Here is a 15,751-nt window from a genome sequence, read left to right as displayed (position 1 = left end):
TCTTTCCGGGTGGGGTTCTTTTCTCGGCGTACACTCTTGTTGGTGTGGGAACTTATGCCAACGCGTTGAGCGTTGCCTGAGACCATATTGACGAAAATTGGCTGTGGTGTAATCTCAGGGTTTTGTGGCGGCATACCAACACCTGGAATAGCTACACCGCTTTCTCTATGGACTCCAAGACTGTTGTTCTTACGTGTGTTTACTGAGTTGGACATTTTGACCTGAAATCAAGGATCTTGGGCAAGAAAAAGTGTGAAAGATAACTTGCGTTATGTAGTAAACCAGCAAGAAAACAATCACTATTATTTTTAGCCCCGCGGTGGGCGCCAAACTGTTTACCTTGAAAATGGTAATAACAATTAGATTTGATTTTGTGGTTCTAAAAATATGTGATCTATTTTTATGCTAGTTGTTAAGCAGTAGATGCTGAGTGGCGAGATTACAATATAAGAGATTGAAGATGGCTTTAGAAACCAAACCAAACGGTTGAGAATCGGGCCTCGAGCTAGCACGTGGGGGGCCTCGATGCTAAGTTAGACGACCGGCTAAGGGCTATCGATAGGGGACTAACAACTATTAGGGTTGTGATTGCGGCTCTTTACGGCCAATAACGAGCAATAAATGAAGAACGATTAATGATACACATAAATGTGAATAAAGCAATAAATGTAAGTAACAGAATCAAATAAAGAGTATGTTTAAGTTAGAGAGCAGAAAGAATGTTCTTGTATTGAATGAAGTATCTTGTGTTTTCTTGCATATCAGACGTCTCTTACAAAATAGTAAGGAATACCTTTATAGATGGGGGGCCCTCATATGGTACAAGTGCATTTATTATATAAATAATCGGTGCGATCACTCAATCAGTCTGGCACAGGCTGTCACTGTTCGCGCAGGCATCATCAGAAAAGGTACTGCTCCTAGGGAACTTCCCGCCCGCTAGTGATAACCCCTGGTTCGTTCTACTCCGATATTGAGCAAGAAGAGTCCTCTAAGTACTAGAGATTGTACTATTGAGGAGACTCTGGCGCTGGTGTTTCGACTGGTGAGGACTCGATAGTACTAGAGATTGTTTGATCTTCAGCCATGGTGAGAAGAAGAGAAGATTGGGTGAACTGAAGAGAGAATGAATAGGAAACAGGTTGAAGGGTTGATGTGTGAAGTGCGGTGACAAGGATAGATGTATTTATGATGACAGAGGGATTGGTTAGAAAAAGGGCGGCATGTTTAGGGAGATAGGTCGATTTATAACTGGTGAGGCGTTTGGGTTTAAAAGATGCAAAACTAAAAGCTGACATGCTGATGATGTGGCACTTGTTTTAAATGTTCAGAATTTGTGCATGAGAGAACAAAGAAACTACTAACTTGTGTCAGGAGAACCAGGTTCCCTGACTGATCTCTTGTCTGTAAGCTTTGCCCTTTTTACCAATGTATACAACCTCAAATGCTTATTTGCTCTGTAATCATCAAGCGTGTCTACCTGTAATGGTATAGAGATGAGTTAGACTTTCCCAGAAAACACCTTGTAGCTAAATTTACCTGAACCTTTCTTTCATATCCAATCATTGAGGGTCCAGGTTCTCAATTGGGTTTTATCAACCCCAATGCCAGACGATTTTGCTCGAAGTGTTCTCTGCTCAGGGCTTTGGTAAATATATCTGCAATTTGGTCTTCAGTGCTGCAGAATTTCATGCATATAAGCCCTTTCTAAACATTGTCTTTGAGGAAGTGGTGACGTACATCAATGTGCTTGGTCCTCTTATGTTGAACTGGATTTTTTTCCATGGTGAGTGCACTAGTATTATCACATAAAAGAGGCACACGGTCTGAGAATACTCCAAAATCTTCCAATTGTTGCTTGATCCACAGAAGTTGAGCACAGCAAGAGGCAGCTGCTACATATTCAGCTTCGGCAGTTGAAAGTGCCACAGAATTCTGCTTCCTTGTACCCCATGAGATTAAGCAAGAACCCAGGAAGTGTGCCATCCCAGACATGATTTTCCTGTCCACCAGATATCCACCATAATCAGCGTTAGTGTACCCAATAAGATCACAGTTGTCTCCTAAGGGATAATAGAGGACCATGTCCTGTGTTCCTTTGAGATATCTCAATATTTTCTTGGCAGCCTTCAGATGAGATTCCTTTGGATTGGATTGAAACCTTGCATAGAGACCCACACTAAAAACAATGTATGATCTGCTTGCAGTGAGATACAATAGTGACCCTATGATCCCTCTATACATGGTCTGGTTTACAGGGGAACCAGGTTTATCCATGTCTAGACGAGTACCTTTTGCACTGGGAGTGTCGATAACTTTTAAGGCTTCCATATCAAACCTTTTCAGCAACTCCTTGATGTGCTTTTGCTGACTTATCAATGTTCCCTTCTTAGATTGTTTCACTTGAAGTCCTAGGAAGAAATTCAGTTCTCCTATCATACTAATCTCCAATTCACTCCCAATGAGTTTAGCAAATTCTTCGCAGAGAGAGTCAGGTGTGGCTCCAAAGATGATATCATCAATATACACCTGAACAATGAGTAGGTTCCTCCCTCGTTTCTTTAGAAAAAGAGTGTTGTCAATCTTCCCTCTTGCAAAGCCATATTCCAGAAGGAATTTTGACAGCCTTTCATACCAAACCTTGGGAGCCTGTTTTAACCCGTACAATGCCTTATCTAGTTTAAACACATGATCAGGGTGTTCGTTACACTCAAAACCAGGAGGCTGCTTGACATAGACTTCTTATTTCAGATAGCCATTTAGAAATGCACTTTTGACATCCATTTGGAACAATGTGAACTCCATATGAGATGCAAAGGCAATCAAAATTCTAATGGCTTCCATTCGAGCTACAGGGGTGAATGTTTCATCATAATCAATCCCTTCTTCCTTATTGTAGCCTTGAATCACAAGCCTTTCCTTGTTTCTTGTTGTATTTCCAAACTCATCGAGTTTGTTTCAGAATACCCACCTGGTTCCTATAATGGTTCGATCAACAGGTCGAGGAACCAAGTGACATACCTTATTCTTTTCAAATTGATGCAACTCCTCTTGCATAGCTGTGATCGAGTCTACATCTTTCAGCGCTTCTTTTATATTTTTGGGCTCTATTTGGGAAAGAAAAGCTGAGAAGGCAAGTGAGTTTCTTGATTTTGATCTGGTTTAAACTCTTGAGTCAAGAGGAGTGATTATGTTGTCAAGTGGATGTGAACTTTTGAACCTCCAATTTGGTGCCTGAGTCTCATTGGTAGAGGAACCAGGCATATCTGACTGGTATTCTTGATTGCTTCTTACTTCACAGAGTGGAGTTCCTTGGACTTCATCAACAACTCTGTTTTCAGCTTCAGTTGTTATAATCGGGGGACCAGGTTCCTCTCCAATTGATGGAGATGTATTTGCATCTTCTTCACTGGATTCCTTGACATGGCTCATCATGTCTGCCTTTCCATTTACCATGTCAATTACTTCACCTGGCACAGATAAAGGCTCTCCATCTTGATCGACATGTCTGTCCTTTTCACAGGAGAGGTGAGCTTCATCAAAGATCACATGAATGCTTTATTCTACACATTGAGTCCTTTTGTTGTAAACCTTGTAAGTTTTGCTTTGAGATGAGTATTCCAGAAAGATTCCTTCATCACTTTTGGCATCGAACTTCCCAAGAGATTCCTTTCCATTGTTATGTACAAAGCATTTACACCTAAAATTTCTTAGATGTGTCAGCTTGGGCTTCCTTCCATTCAGCAGTTCATATGGAGTTTCGTTCAGAAGGGACCTAATCATGCACCTGTTTACCAAGTAGCACGCAGTATTGACAGCTTCTGCCCAGAAATACTTGTGATCCCGCTGTCAATTAGCATTGTTCTTGCCATGTCTTCAAGAGTACTATTCTTCCTCTCTACAACACCATTATGAGTGATGCCATTTCCAGTGCAGAACTCATCAAACTTGACATTGTCAAACTCCGTCCCATGATTAGACCTGATGCAGGCTACTTTATTACCCATCTTCACTTGGATCTTTTTGACAAAGGCAACAAACACTTCGAAGGTTTCATCCTTAGTCCTGAGGAACAAGGTTCAGGTGAATCTCGAATAGTCATCAACTATTACAAAGATGTACTTCTTTCCTCCTCTGCTTGGCACCCTCATAGGTCCACATAGATCCATGTGAAGGAGATCAAGTGGCCTTGCGGTGATGACTTCCCTTTTGGGCTTGAACGAAGATCGGACTTGCTTCCCTTTTACACATGTATCACACACTTTGTGATCCTTGAAGCTTGATTTGGGCAGGCTAACCAGGTCCTTCCTTACTAATTTGTTTAACAACGTGAAGCTTGTGTGACCTAGCCTCTTGTGCCACAGCTCAATATCATCATCAACAGCTCTTAGGCAGCTTAGATCACCATTCTTCAGTGACTCAAAATTAGCTACATAGACATTCTTGTATATTTTGGCCACTAGCACCACCTCACCCGTCACCAGGTTTGTGACTGTACAGATTTTTGACACAAATTTCACCTTGTTTCCCTTGTCACAGATTTAGGAAATGCTTAGTAAGTTGTACTTCAATCCGTTCACGTAGTACACATTTTCGATTGAGTGAGAGAGAGACTTCCCAATCCTTCCAACTCCTAGAATGTATCCCTTCTTGCCATTCCCAAAGGATACATTCCCTCCTTGCAGGGACTTTAGTGAAAGGAAATCATTTGTACTTCCAGTTATATGCCTTGAGTAGCCACTATCCATGTACCATTGTTGGCTGCTTCCTTTCAATGTTCCCTGCACAAGAAGATTAGGAGTTAGCTTTAGGAACCCAAGCCAACTTGGATCCCTTGTAATGAGGAAAGGGGTGAATAAGGGATCTTTTGGTCCATGCAGGCATTATGCATTTTTTAAATGAGGGACCAGGTTCTCTAGTGGTAGTTAGTTTTTTAGCAAAGGATTTGTTTTTCTGCTGTGACTGACATCTGACCTAACAGTTTTCTTTAAGGTGCCCATTGTTACCGCAGTGGTTGCAAAGCCAATTGTCAGGTACAATAATGTACTTGCAATGAGGGTCGTAAGGAATCTTTTCCCTTTGAAACCCAATCCCCTGTCTGTTTCCCTCATTGTTGGAGTACATGGCAGTGATAGCATCAGAGGACCAGGTCCACTTGAGTAATTTTTCAAGATCACTCTTCACTCTACCTAGTTCTTCCTGAAGTTGTTTGTTTTCTCAAGCTCAGCACACAGACTAAACTGCACTGAATTTAGCTCATTTTCAATCTTAATGTGTGCCTCGCTTGCAACTTCCTTTCCTTTTTGATAATTTTCAACCCTACTTTCCATTGTAGGTTTCCCAATTGTTTCCTTCAAGTCCATTACTACCACTAGAAGATCATCTCTTTCTTCTTCTACATTTTCAATCCTTTACTTTAAGACATTTCTTTCTCTCTTCAGGTTCTCAATTGACTCTCTTAGATCAACTGCAACTATTACTAGGTCATCTCTAGACTGTTCTATTTCTCTTAGTTAAACTGTTAAGACATCTCTGTCATTTATAAGACTATGATAAGTGTCGGTTAGCACATTTGCCAAAGACATGAGTTTCTTAGGAGAATAAGATTTCAAATTTCTCTGAACATCCAGAAAATTTACCTCATCATCATCGTCATCTTCATCATCAGACTGGGGCATCAAAGCAAAAATGGAGTCATACTTGGTTGATTCACTTTCTACTGCCATCATAGAGCTGTTACCTGTTTCATCGTCTTCTCCAGATTTTCTTGAAGAATCTCCCCATGCAGCAAGAGCTTGTTTCACGACATTATCAGCGGCGTTTTTTCTATTGAAGCGTCTGTTAGGAACTGGGTTCCTTTTGGCTGCTTTGTCAGAGTTGTTCTTGTACTGATCCTGCTTTAGGAGAGGGAAATCCTTGATGAATGTCCCGGCTTGCCACATTTATGACAGACGTCATAATTCTTTGGCTTGCTAGAACTTCCCCTTTTTGGAATGCCTCCATTCCTGCGAACCATCTTCTGGAATCTTCTTGTTAGGTATGCCATATCACCATCTTCACCACTTGACTCGTTGTTTTCTATTTTGAGGACCATGTTCTTCTCCTTCTTGGGCTCTCTTCTTTCACTGTCTTTCTTCTTCTTCTTCTTCATTTCATATGTTTTTAGATTGCCAACAAGCTCATCAATAGTTAGCTCCTGAAAGTCCTTCGCCTCTGTAATGGCGTTCACTTTGCTTTGCCAAGAACTGGGTAGCATGCTTAGGATCTTTTTAACCAGCTTGTTCCTTGGAATAGTTTCAGCAAGGGAGTGAAGCTCATTAATGATGGAGGTGAACCGTGTATGCATTTCTTGGACGGATTCATCGTCTTGCATCCTGAAAAGCTCGTATTCAGTTGTGAGCATGTCGATTTTGAATTGCTTGACCTGTGTTGTTCCTTCGTGAGCTGTCTGAAGGGCTTCCCAGATTTCTTTGTCTGATTGACATGCTAATATCTTGTTGTATTCATCAGGTCCAATACCACACACCAGAATTTTCTTAGCACGAAAGTTCTTCTCTACGGCTTTTCTATCTGCATCGTTGAATTCTTTCCTTGTCTTGGGAATGGCTACTGGTGGGTCGCCAAGGTTTTTGGTAGGAACAAATGGTCTATCACATATGACATCTCATAGCTTAGAATCTTCAGCCATGATGAAGTCATGCATTCTAGTTTTCCACCATCCATAATACTGTTCATTAAGGTGGTCTTTAAGTAGATTGGCCTTCTTCGAAGTTTGGAGGAGCAGCCATGAGGATCCTTTCTAGGTGTTAACCTGATAAAAAAACCTGCTCTGATACCTATAGATAGAATATAAGGGTCCACCAAACTCTATATAGAACCAGGTTCTCTATCAAGTCCAATAGCACGCACAGACACATCAGTAATTAAATGGCAATAGGAATTTACGTGGAACATTCCCAGCTCAACGGGATGAAAAACCACGACCTACCCTTGTAGGATTTCAACTTCACTACTGAGCAACTTTTAGATTACAACATATGTAACCTAGGAATTAACCTCTTAATCCCTCACTAACTTGTAATACTTTATTACAAGCCACTTTGTAATAACTCTATTACAAAGACTTTACAACATGGCTAACTCTAGCCAAGACTAAAACACACTGGTTTAAGGTTTACAAATGGGTTCCTATAGAATGCTTCTAAACAAGCTAGATAGGAATTACAATCAAAGAACTATTACAAAGTTACAACTCAACTAAGGACATACAATAACTCTATGTGGGAACTGGTTCGTAGTTGTTTTTTTCTTTGTTCTTGAAGCACTTGAAACTTGCTTACAGGATAGTCACATGAATGAGCTTGTCAAATGTTCAGGTGATTTTGTTTTACCTCCCTTGAATGCATATATACATGTGTGACATCACTTACAATGATGCAAGCAAGGTAGGTAAAAAGTCTTCCCTGGAAAGTTGACTGCAGCACTGTTCCTGCACTGTAGCGTGTGCAGGCAGCAACTTTCCAGCTGGAAAGTTGACTTCCTACAGTCTCCTCGGGAAATGGTAGGGACCTAGTCCCTCAGCTGTTCCTTCCACTATTAAGAGTTGAATCATATTCCATGCTGAATCCCAACCTGGAACCTTGTGATCTTGAGGTCTTGTAAATGTGCAACAGGTTCCTTATCTGATTCTGGATAGTAAGTTTGTTAGATCATCAAAACATAACGTAAAGTACTTATAACCAAAGTACTTGTAACCTATCACCAGGTATACCTTTCGATCTGATAGGTGCTCGATTAGTAAGTTGCTCCAACTCTTCGACCGTCAATTTGGTGGCGTCGGTGTAGTTGGGAGCTATTAATGATATCGGGACACCGTAATTGTCCTCAACGTCTGCTCCTTTTTCTTCATGTCTCTCCGGTTCGGCTGAGGCCGGTATCATTGATTGCTATTTAGTCTCTTCTTTTTTGGTCAGCTTCTCGCTTCTCGATGTTGAGACCGCGTGCACCGGGATCACTTCATCACAGCAAACATTGCCCTTGCGGCTGGCTGTTCTCCGTAGACCATTTTGACTCCCCCCAGCGCGGGAAATTGCAGCGCCTCGTGTAAGGTCGAAGGTATCTTCCTCATGTTGTGGACCCATGGCCTTTTGAATAAAGTGTTATACCTCATATCCCTTTCAGTCACGTAGAACTTCATTTTTTTGGTTGTCCCAGCAGTATTTACCGGCAAAGTTATTTATCCCTTCGTGGTCTCACATGCCATATTGAACCTATAAAATATCTGGACCGCCGATACAATTTGATCCTGTAGCCCTAGTTTCTCTACGACCCTTGGTCTGATGATGTTAGCCGAGCTACCTAGATCAATCAACACATGTTTAACCTGAGATTTATTGATAAGTACAAATATTACCAGTGCATCATTGTGAGGCTATACGATGCCCTCAGCATCTTCGTCTCTGAACGAGATAGTTCCCTCCAGAACGTAATCCCGGGTGCGTTTTTCCCTCGTAATAGACACTTAATATGTTTTACCATTGGGCCTTGGGGACTTCAAGTCCCCCAAAGATCATGTTGATCACGTGCTGAGACTCCTCTTGTTAGACCTATTTGTTGGCTTTCTTGTTTCTGAAGTGGTTATGGCTCTCTCGCTTAGGAATTCTCGGAGGTGCCATAGTTGAACAATCGAGCAACTTCTTGTCTTAACTGTTGGCAATCTTCGGTCCTATGACCGTGAGTGTCGTGATACTTACACATCAAATTAGCATCTCTTGGGGCAGGGTCGGACTGCAATGGTCGGGGCCACTTAGTCTCTTTGATGCTCCCTATGGCCGACACGATGCTCGCACCATCCACGTTGAAATTGTATTCCGATAATCTTGGTGCTTCCCTACTCCCGAGCAGCCTGTCAAAGCCGCTCATGCTCATCAGGTCTAGGCCGCTCGGCCCACGATCATTCCTCTTCTCGTTCCTATTTAGGTGACGCTCGGATCCGTTTCCCAGGCCTTAGATCCTAATCAATGACTCTCTTAGATCTATCATCAGTTCAAACGGGGTAAACAGTTCCAGAAGGGGGCCCGAGTTGATTGTCTTCAACCTTGATCTTCGATTGGTACCTTTTGTGGATGTCGGCCCAGGTCACCGCAGGGTACTCCACCAAATTTCGTTTTAGCTATTGAGAGGCCACGAATCTTCGGGGGTTGATCCCTTGAGTCAATGCCTGAACGACCCAATCATCCGCAATTGGTGGAAGATCCATCCGTTCCATCTGGAATCTTGACATGAACTCCCTGAACATCTCGTTATCCCTTTATTTGACCATGAAAAGGTCTGACTTTCTGGTCTCGACCTGATGGCTCCGACATGGGCCTTTATGAAAGCATCTGCAAGCATAACAATTGAGTCAATGGAATTCAGAGGCAAGTTGTGGTACCATATCATCACCCCTTTGGAGAAAGTTTCCCCAAACTTTTTCAACAACACCGACTCGATTTCGTCATCTTCCATGTCGTTCCCTTTGATTGCGCATGTATATGAGGTTACATGCTCATTTGGATCCATGGTCCCATTATACTTGGAAATGTCGGGCATTCGAAACCTCTTCGAGATTGGCTTCTGTGCCGCACACAGGGGGAAGGGCTTCTGGATAAAAAATTTGGAGTGTGGTCCCTTCAATATTGGAGGTGCTCCCGAGATCTGATTGACCCTGGAGTTGTATGTTTCCACCTTCTTGTCGTTGGCCTCAATCTTTTTCTCGCCTGACTCCCCCCGTTTTGTTAATGCCTCGAGCATCTTCATTACCTCAGAAGTTTCTCCGGGCTCGACTTCACCCGGTTTCACGGTAACTCGTTCGTCTCTCCGAATGTTTTCTGGAGATTGTTCGGGCTCGACCATGTTAGGTGCATAACTTTCGTCCTGCAGCTCTACTATTGCCACTTGTTGAGCCTGCAACATTTCAAAAATAAATCGTAGGCTCATCCCATCACCTTCAACTTTTGTCGCTTCTCGAGCCATTGGCCGGGGTCCCCCGCGAACACTGTTCTCGGGATCAGTTGACAAATTGATGTTGATGGCCACCTGCGAGTTAGCATCGACCAGGTCGGCGGCTAGGACACCATTGTGATCGGAAGGAAGCACATCATTACTGGGCACCACATTATTATTTTCACCGTGATAGCCCGCCTCTATGTCAACGTTTAAGTGAGTAGACTGAGAGTTTGACCATTCTTAGACTGACCTGGAATTTAAGATTTCAAAGAACAAGCGTAAAATAGGGTGTGTTATGAGATTCTTATTAAATCACTGCTATTATCCTTTGCCCTACGGTGGGCGCCAAACTGTTTACCCCAAAAATGTGTAAAAATTAAATTTGTATGTGGTTTAAAGTACACGTGATTTAATTTAATACGAATAATTAAGAACAATAGATAGATGAATTAAAGACAAAATAAACGATCAAACCAGTCACAATGTAATGAACAACTCTGGTCTAAGATTGAACATCTCGTCCTTGATCGGACCCTCTGTACAAGATCTATGGCGCGTGCAGAAAAGAACAAGTGAGTAATGCCTTGAACGTTAGGTAGAAGATAAAAATAAAATTTTATTATCTTGAAATGCGTGTTACAATGTGTCAGGCTAAAGAAAAACTTTTCCTTTATATAGTAGGAGAATTTCAATCCTAGTACAAGTCTGAAAAAGGTAAAAATCTTAGTTTTCCGGTAATTGTTGATCTATAATGAACACCGAACGGGATTCGCGCCATAAAATCCGGTTGAAGGCGAATATTACGGCCTCCCTATCCGTCATGCATAACCGTTTACCGTGTCTCTCGAGGTACAAAAGCCATACTTGGTCCGGGGCACATCGCGTTACTGGTCCAATATCAAATACATCGTTCATTCTTCCCAGGTCTCGATATGAGGGGTTCCCGACCTCGATTATAACCACGTCGATCCATGCTTCCCCTTCCTTCTCTCACCGTTGAATCAGGGAAACTCTGCTCCCGATTTTACCCTTACTCACTTTCAACTGTTTTGTTTTCTCCCTTGCCTAGTGACTTGTCAATGGAGCCAAACATTATTATTTATATAGAAAACCTAGTAATTCATATAAATAAATTAAGTGAGCACCCAATCTCAGTAGCAATTGTAGTAAAAAATAGTTAAACACCAACAATTTAAAAATTCTGGGTCCGTCACTGCAAATATCTATATAAAATTATAAAGTATGATGCTAGCTAGAAAATCATATAACATCTTCAATCATATGTGTAAAACATGCGTACTACTTATATTTTTTTTTCTAGTGATTTTGTTGTATTAAAGAGTAATTTGGAAGGGGTTTAAAAACAAAAAAGAGTAATTTGCCAAGGAAAGAAGCCAAGATTGATACTTGGGAGGGGGAGGAGTGCCACAAAATCACTTCAAGAATTCACAAATTCCGCTGATATTTGCATTTTTATATTTTTATACAAAAGATGGCAATAGCTCATTATGTAAATAAATACACAAACAGGAAAAAGTCATAAACTTTAATTTTCTAACAAGCTAATTAATCTAGAAAAAGCATAAGCCAAATATAGCACCTATTCCTATTCCTAACCCACATTATTATTCTGTTTACAACTTTACATTATCCTCTAATTAATCATTTCCTTAGTCTCCACATCATTGATCTGCCTTTAGATGGCCCAGCATTTGGCTGTCTTCCTTTAAATGGTCACTTCTTTTTCTTTCACTTTTTCCTTGATTTGCTTTTTCCCAACTTTATAGCTCAAGACACCAATAGTGTGGGTTCCTTAATCTTCTCCACAACATTATTAAATTGGCTAAAATCAGTGTCTTGATCATCAATTTCTACAATATTTTCTTGAGCTTCTCCTCTTTGATTGGTCTCTATTTGAATGTTGCTCCAAATGTTGGTGTCCAAAAATCCATTGTAGTTTCAGCTGTTACTGGGAATGTACTTGATATTGGTACTAAACACAGTCCTTGGCTCCTTAAGTCTTGTTTTAATCCTTCTTGTTCCTTGACCTATCAGTAGTCAATAAAATATGAGTTTAATTTCTATGCATGGACAGTATAAAAGAATTTTTTATATTATTGTATCACCTAAAAGATAACTATATGTGACTATCCAGAAAAAAATTGAATTAGTAACCCAAAAAGTAATGCAAGTTACTTTCTATATTACATGTGAAAATAGATGCACGGATAGTGCAAAAATACTTTTTACTGTCAGTTCATATAAAGTTAAATTCATTCAACCCAAAAAAAAAAAAGTTAAATTCATAAAAAATAAACAAAAATACTTAAGTTTCTTGTTTTTAATTCTTTTCCATAAATCATGGAGTATATATATAATAATTGATCAACATAGGAGTTACAAGATTTCTACCTGTTGATATTGAGTGGATGATTCCTTTTTCATATATGGGTTGCTTAAAACCTGAAATCATAAAACAACATGTTAATTGGAATATTTTGTGATTTACAAAGAAGATATTTTGTGGAGTTATAATAAGGATTACGTACATTGACTTGATCATGAAGAAACTTGATGTACTCAATAGCTTCTTGGAGAACTGAAGCTGTATCAGTCTGTGACAACAAGCAAAACTAACGGTTATTAACACCTTGAGTATGAAAATTGAGCATTAAATAATAATTTTTCATAATTGTGCTACATAAAGAGAATTTCCAGACTTCATTACGTGAGATTACACTGAGTTTATTGTCGTTGTTGCTAGAAACAATAATGCTCTTCCAAAAAGTAGAAAAATCCAAATATTTACCTTTCCAAAAGGTGAAACCAATTGTTGGAGGGCAGTTATCCGGTCTCCCATTTTCTCTTTTCTGACCTGATAACATAGCTAAAAATTAAATTCTCATCCATTACCTTGCACAAACAATCATTTTACTTATAAAAGAAAAAGTTCAAAGTTTCCTCCTTAAAGGGTAGTCCGGTGCACATCAGCACAAGGTATCCCGCGTTCGCACAGGATCCAACGAAGTGTTGTACCCCAAGGGTATGAGTAGACAGTCTACCCTAATACAAACATTAGCGGTTACTTCCACGACTTTAATAAAAAATTATACAAAAATACATTTTATATACCTTAAAAGTTGGCAATGGTGATGGTGTCTCAATTCTTGGTCGTTTGTATGAGCTTGAGGTCGACTCTCGGATTTCTTCAATATTAGACTGAAAAGTTATACCAAGAATTGTTAATATAATATTCTCTACCAAAAAATAAACAAGGTAATAGTATGCTTATCTACGACGACATGTTAAAATACACTACTCCATTGTAAAAGAAGTTCATTATACCGCTACAATAGGTTAAATTAATATACTAACTACGTAAAAGGAAGTTGTTACTTACACTGTCCGTATATATAAGTTAAATAGTCAAACTATATGATGTATTTACCTTAGAGGTTATGTGAGGAAGACTTGCACGGATTTCACTTGAATTAGGCAAAGAAGGTGCAAAATCATTTAAATTTTGCCTTTTGTTTGATGTACAATTGATTGGCTGGTTGTTTGTTAAAAAAGATTGTTGAGGTGGTTGATCAGGATCAGTATCAAACAGTGTTTGAAGCAAATCTGAATAGTAAGTGAAATCTTGATTCATTGGTTTGGAATTGGTTGAAGAGTCTTGAGTTATACTGGAAAAGTTCCTCTTCAATTTATTAGGACAATCCAACCCATTTTCTTGCTGGTAATTCAGGCTTGAATTGATGTCTTCTTGTAGCATGGAAGGATAAGTGTTGTCCAACTTATCATTGCTGCATAATTCCAAGAAAAAAGGAATATAAGAAAAACTTTATAATTACAAACTAGTACTATAATTTAACTTCCTTATGCTTTCAAAGATAATCTCTTAATAGAATGCTTTTAGACCACAAAGATAAGAAAATAACACTAGATGAGCATATTTTCGAGTTCAAGCTTTGAGAATGGAGAATTTTTTTTTGGCAGGTAGGAACATGATTTTCCATTCAGTGGGTCCTATGCTAAGCGGTAAATACCTAATTTCATATAGTAAAAAACGGCAGTCTGGTGCACAAAGCATCTTGCATATTTACGTAAGTTTCGGAAAGGGCAACAATCATAGGAGTGTGATGTAGACAGCCTACCCTAATGCAAGTATTAGTGGCTGCTTTCACAGGTCGAACCTCTGTGACCTAAAGGTCAGACGAAGAAAACTTAAGCGTTACTCCTAGGCTCCCCTTTACCTAATACCGGATGGTAAAATAGAAAAACACACAAGAAGTATCTTTCTCTTCTACTAGTTTATAACCTTTTCACCTTCTAAGAAAACAAAAAAGATGAACAAATTAAATAGAAATTGCTTACGCTGTGTGATTCCAATCAAGTGTTGATGATGGTGAAGAAAGATCAACCTTTGTTTTCATGTCCAACAAATCACTAATTGGCCATGCAATTAAGTTTCCAATAGGATCATCAAAAATTGAAGAAGCAAAATTAGGTGATAAACCAAAAATATTTTTTGTTGAATTCCACCAACTGTTTTCTCCACATACTCCAGCTTGAAAATATTCATCAGCCATAGCCACTTTATAATTGCTATTAAATCCAAAGATTTTCTCTTCTTCAATTCTTGGTAGCTTAGATACTTCTTTTTTATATTTGAAACTGATAAATTTCTGAATTCAGAGTTGTATTTATATACACAAAGATATATGTGGGAGTGGTAGGGGAAGAGGACTAGAAAGAGAAACTAATGGAATCTATAGTTGACATTATACGGAGAAGATGAGTAGATAAAACAAAGGAGGAAAGAATATTTAATTAATTATGATAATAAGATAAAGGTATTTTGGATCGAATTCTCTTACTACATTATTTTATAATATTCTTTCTGTTACTTTAGATAATATATAATCTTCTTGGTTTAGTATACTAGAGTACTATTCCCTCCGACCTAATTTATGTGACACGGTTCGAATTTAAGAGACAAAACTTCTTGCAATTTCAGATATAGAATTCTTAAATTTTTTGTAATAAATTTTTATATTTGAAAATTATATAAAAAAAATACTATAAGTTATAATATTAACAATTTAAAATATTTAAAAGACAGATCAAAGATTTCCAGTGTCGCGTAAATTGACAGGAAATGAGTAATAAATTATATTTGTTCTATGGTTGCTTATAAAATTGAGAGAGAGGGGTGTGATGGCAAAGTTTGATGTGGCAGCCACGTAACTGTTTTAAGACGAATAAATAATGATTAATTTGTACGGCAGAAATTGTTTCCACGCGTGAACCCGAATTTCAGGAACATTTTATATTTTTTTAATTCTTAATTAGAAGTTTTGAGTTCGAACACCAAAAATAAAATCGTGTTTGTAAGGAACGTTACTCCTACATAGTCTGAATTAGTCACGCTCTAAAAACAGAGTATCAAAAAAAAAGGGCTCTTAGCATTTTATTTATACCTGATATATGCTAAAAAAAAATGTTCAATTAAGAAAAAAGTAGTTATTCATCACCCAAAAATATGAAGAAGACTGTTAGTGGGCGTTTGAACATAAGAATTGTAAAATTCCAAAAAAAAAAGAAGTAAAATATTTTTTCAAGTGAAAAAGGTATTTGAAAATTAGAGTTGTGTTTGGACATGAATATAATTTTGGTTGTTTTTGAATTTTTGTGAGTGATTAGAGTGAACATTTGAGTAAACAGCTTTTTTGGAGTTTTTACTAAATTTTTGAAAAAATTT

At 38.9% G+C, this 15,751-nt stretch overlaps 2 protein-coding genes across 3 annotated transcripts; both read right to left on the bottom strand.

The window, feature by feature from the left end:
• Positions 1–1,360: 1,360 nt before the first annotated feature.
• Positions 1,361–7,940, bottom strand: LOC109217857. Its single transcript, XM_019382142.1, has 13 exons — positions 7,772–7,940; positions 7,545–7,593; positions 6,176–6,647; positions 5,701–5,894; positions 4,968–5,106; positions 4,567–4,781; positions 3,796–4,065; positions 3,592–3,700; positions 3,213–3,513; positions 3,022–3,107; positions 2,162–2,724; positions 1,900–2,002; positions 1,361–1,480 (listed from the first exon to the last, which is right to left on the bottom strand). Exons 1-13 carry the CDS (start codon positions 7,938–7,940, stop codon positions 1,361–1,363), a joined length of 2,790 nt encoding a protein of 929 aa, XP_019237687.1.
• A 3,496-nt stretch (positions 7,941–11,436) lies between these two features.
• On the bottom strand, positions 11,437–14,737 carry LOC109217858 (transcription factor bHLH112-like). Of its 2 annotated transcripts, XM_019382143.1 has the most exons (7): positions 14,365–14,733; positions 13,436–13,793; positions 13,120–13,206; positions 12,797–12,862; positions 12,537–12,602; positions 12,400–12,450; positions 11,437–12,035 (listed from the first exon to the last, which is right to left on the bottom strand). In XM_019382143.1, exons 1-7 carry the CDS (start codon positions 14,577–14,579, stop codon positions 11,898–11,900), a joined length of 981 nt encoding a protein of 326 aa, XP_019237688.1. In that variant the 5' UTR covers positions 14,580–14,733; the 3' UTR covers positions 11,437–11,897. The 2 variants fall into 2 exon arrangements, 1 of the variants encoding a protein (XP_019237688.1); XR_002066698.1 differs by lacking the exons at positions 11,437–12,035; positions 12,400–12,450 and having other exon boundaries at positions 12,571–12,602; positions 12,797–13,050; positions 14,365–14,737.
• Positions 14,738–15,751: the final 1,014 nt, after the last annotated feature.

This window comes from Nicotiana attenuata, unplaced genomic scaffold, assembly GCF_001879085.1.
Source record: "Nicotiana attenuata strain UT unplaced genomic scaffold, NIATTr2, whole genome shotgun sequence".
In the NCBI taxonomy this organism is placed as follows: domain Eukaryota; kingdom Viridiplantae; phylum Streptophyta; class Magnoliopsida; order Solanales; family Solanaceae; genus Nicotiana; species Nicotiana attenuata.
The sequence above is the reverse complement of the archived record's forward strand: the minus strand, read 5'-3'. Positions and strand labels throughout refer to the sequence as shown.

What these genes read in the sequence shown, in the direction of transcription:
- LOC109217858 (XM_019382143.1), bottom strand. Translation starts at nt 14,579, where the DNA reads ATGGCTGATGAATATTTTCAAGCTGGAGTATGTGGAGAAAACAGTTGG. An exon ending in CTTGATTGGAATCACACAGC is followed by an intron (nt 13,794 to 14,364) that starts GTAAGCAATTTC and finishes GGAATTATGCAG; the next exon opens with CAATGATAAGTTGGACAACA. An exon ending in TTCCTCACATAACCTCTAAG is followed by an intron (nt 13,207 to 13,435) that starts GTAAATACATCA and finishes ATAACTTTTCAG; the next exon opens with TCTAATATTGAAGAAATCCG.
- LOC109217857 (XM_019382142.1), bottom strand. Translation starts at nt 7,940, where the DNA reads ATGATACCGGCCTCAGCCGAACCGGAGAGACATGAAGAAAAAGGAGCA. An exon ending in TACCATTTCCCGAGGAGACT is followed by an intron (nt 6,648 to 7,544) that starts GTAGGAAGTCAA and finishes CATATGTGATAG; the next exon opens with ACCATTTGTTCCTACCAAAA. An exon ending in CAACTGCCGAAGCTGAATAT is followed by an intron (nt 1,481 to 1,899) that starts GTAGCAGCTGCC and finishes ATACCATTACAG; the next exon opens with GTAGACACGCTTGATGATTA.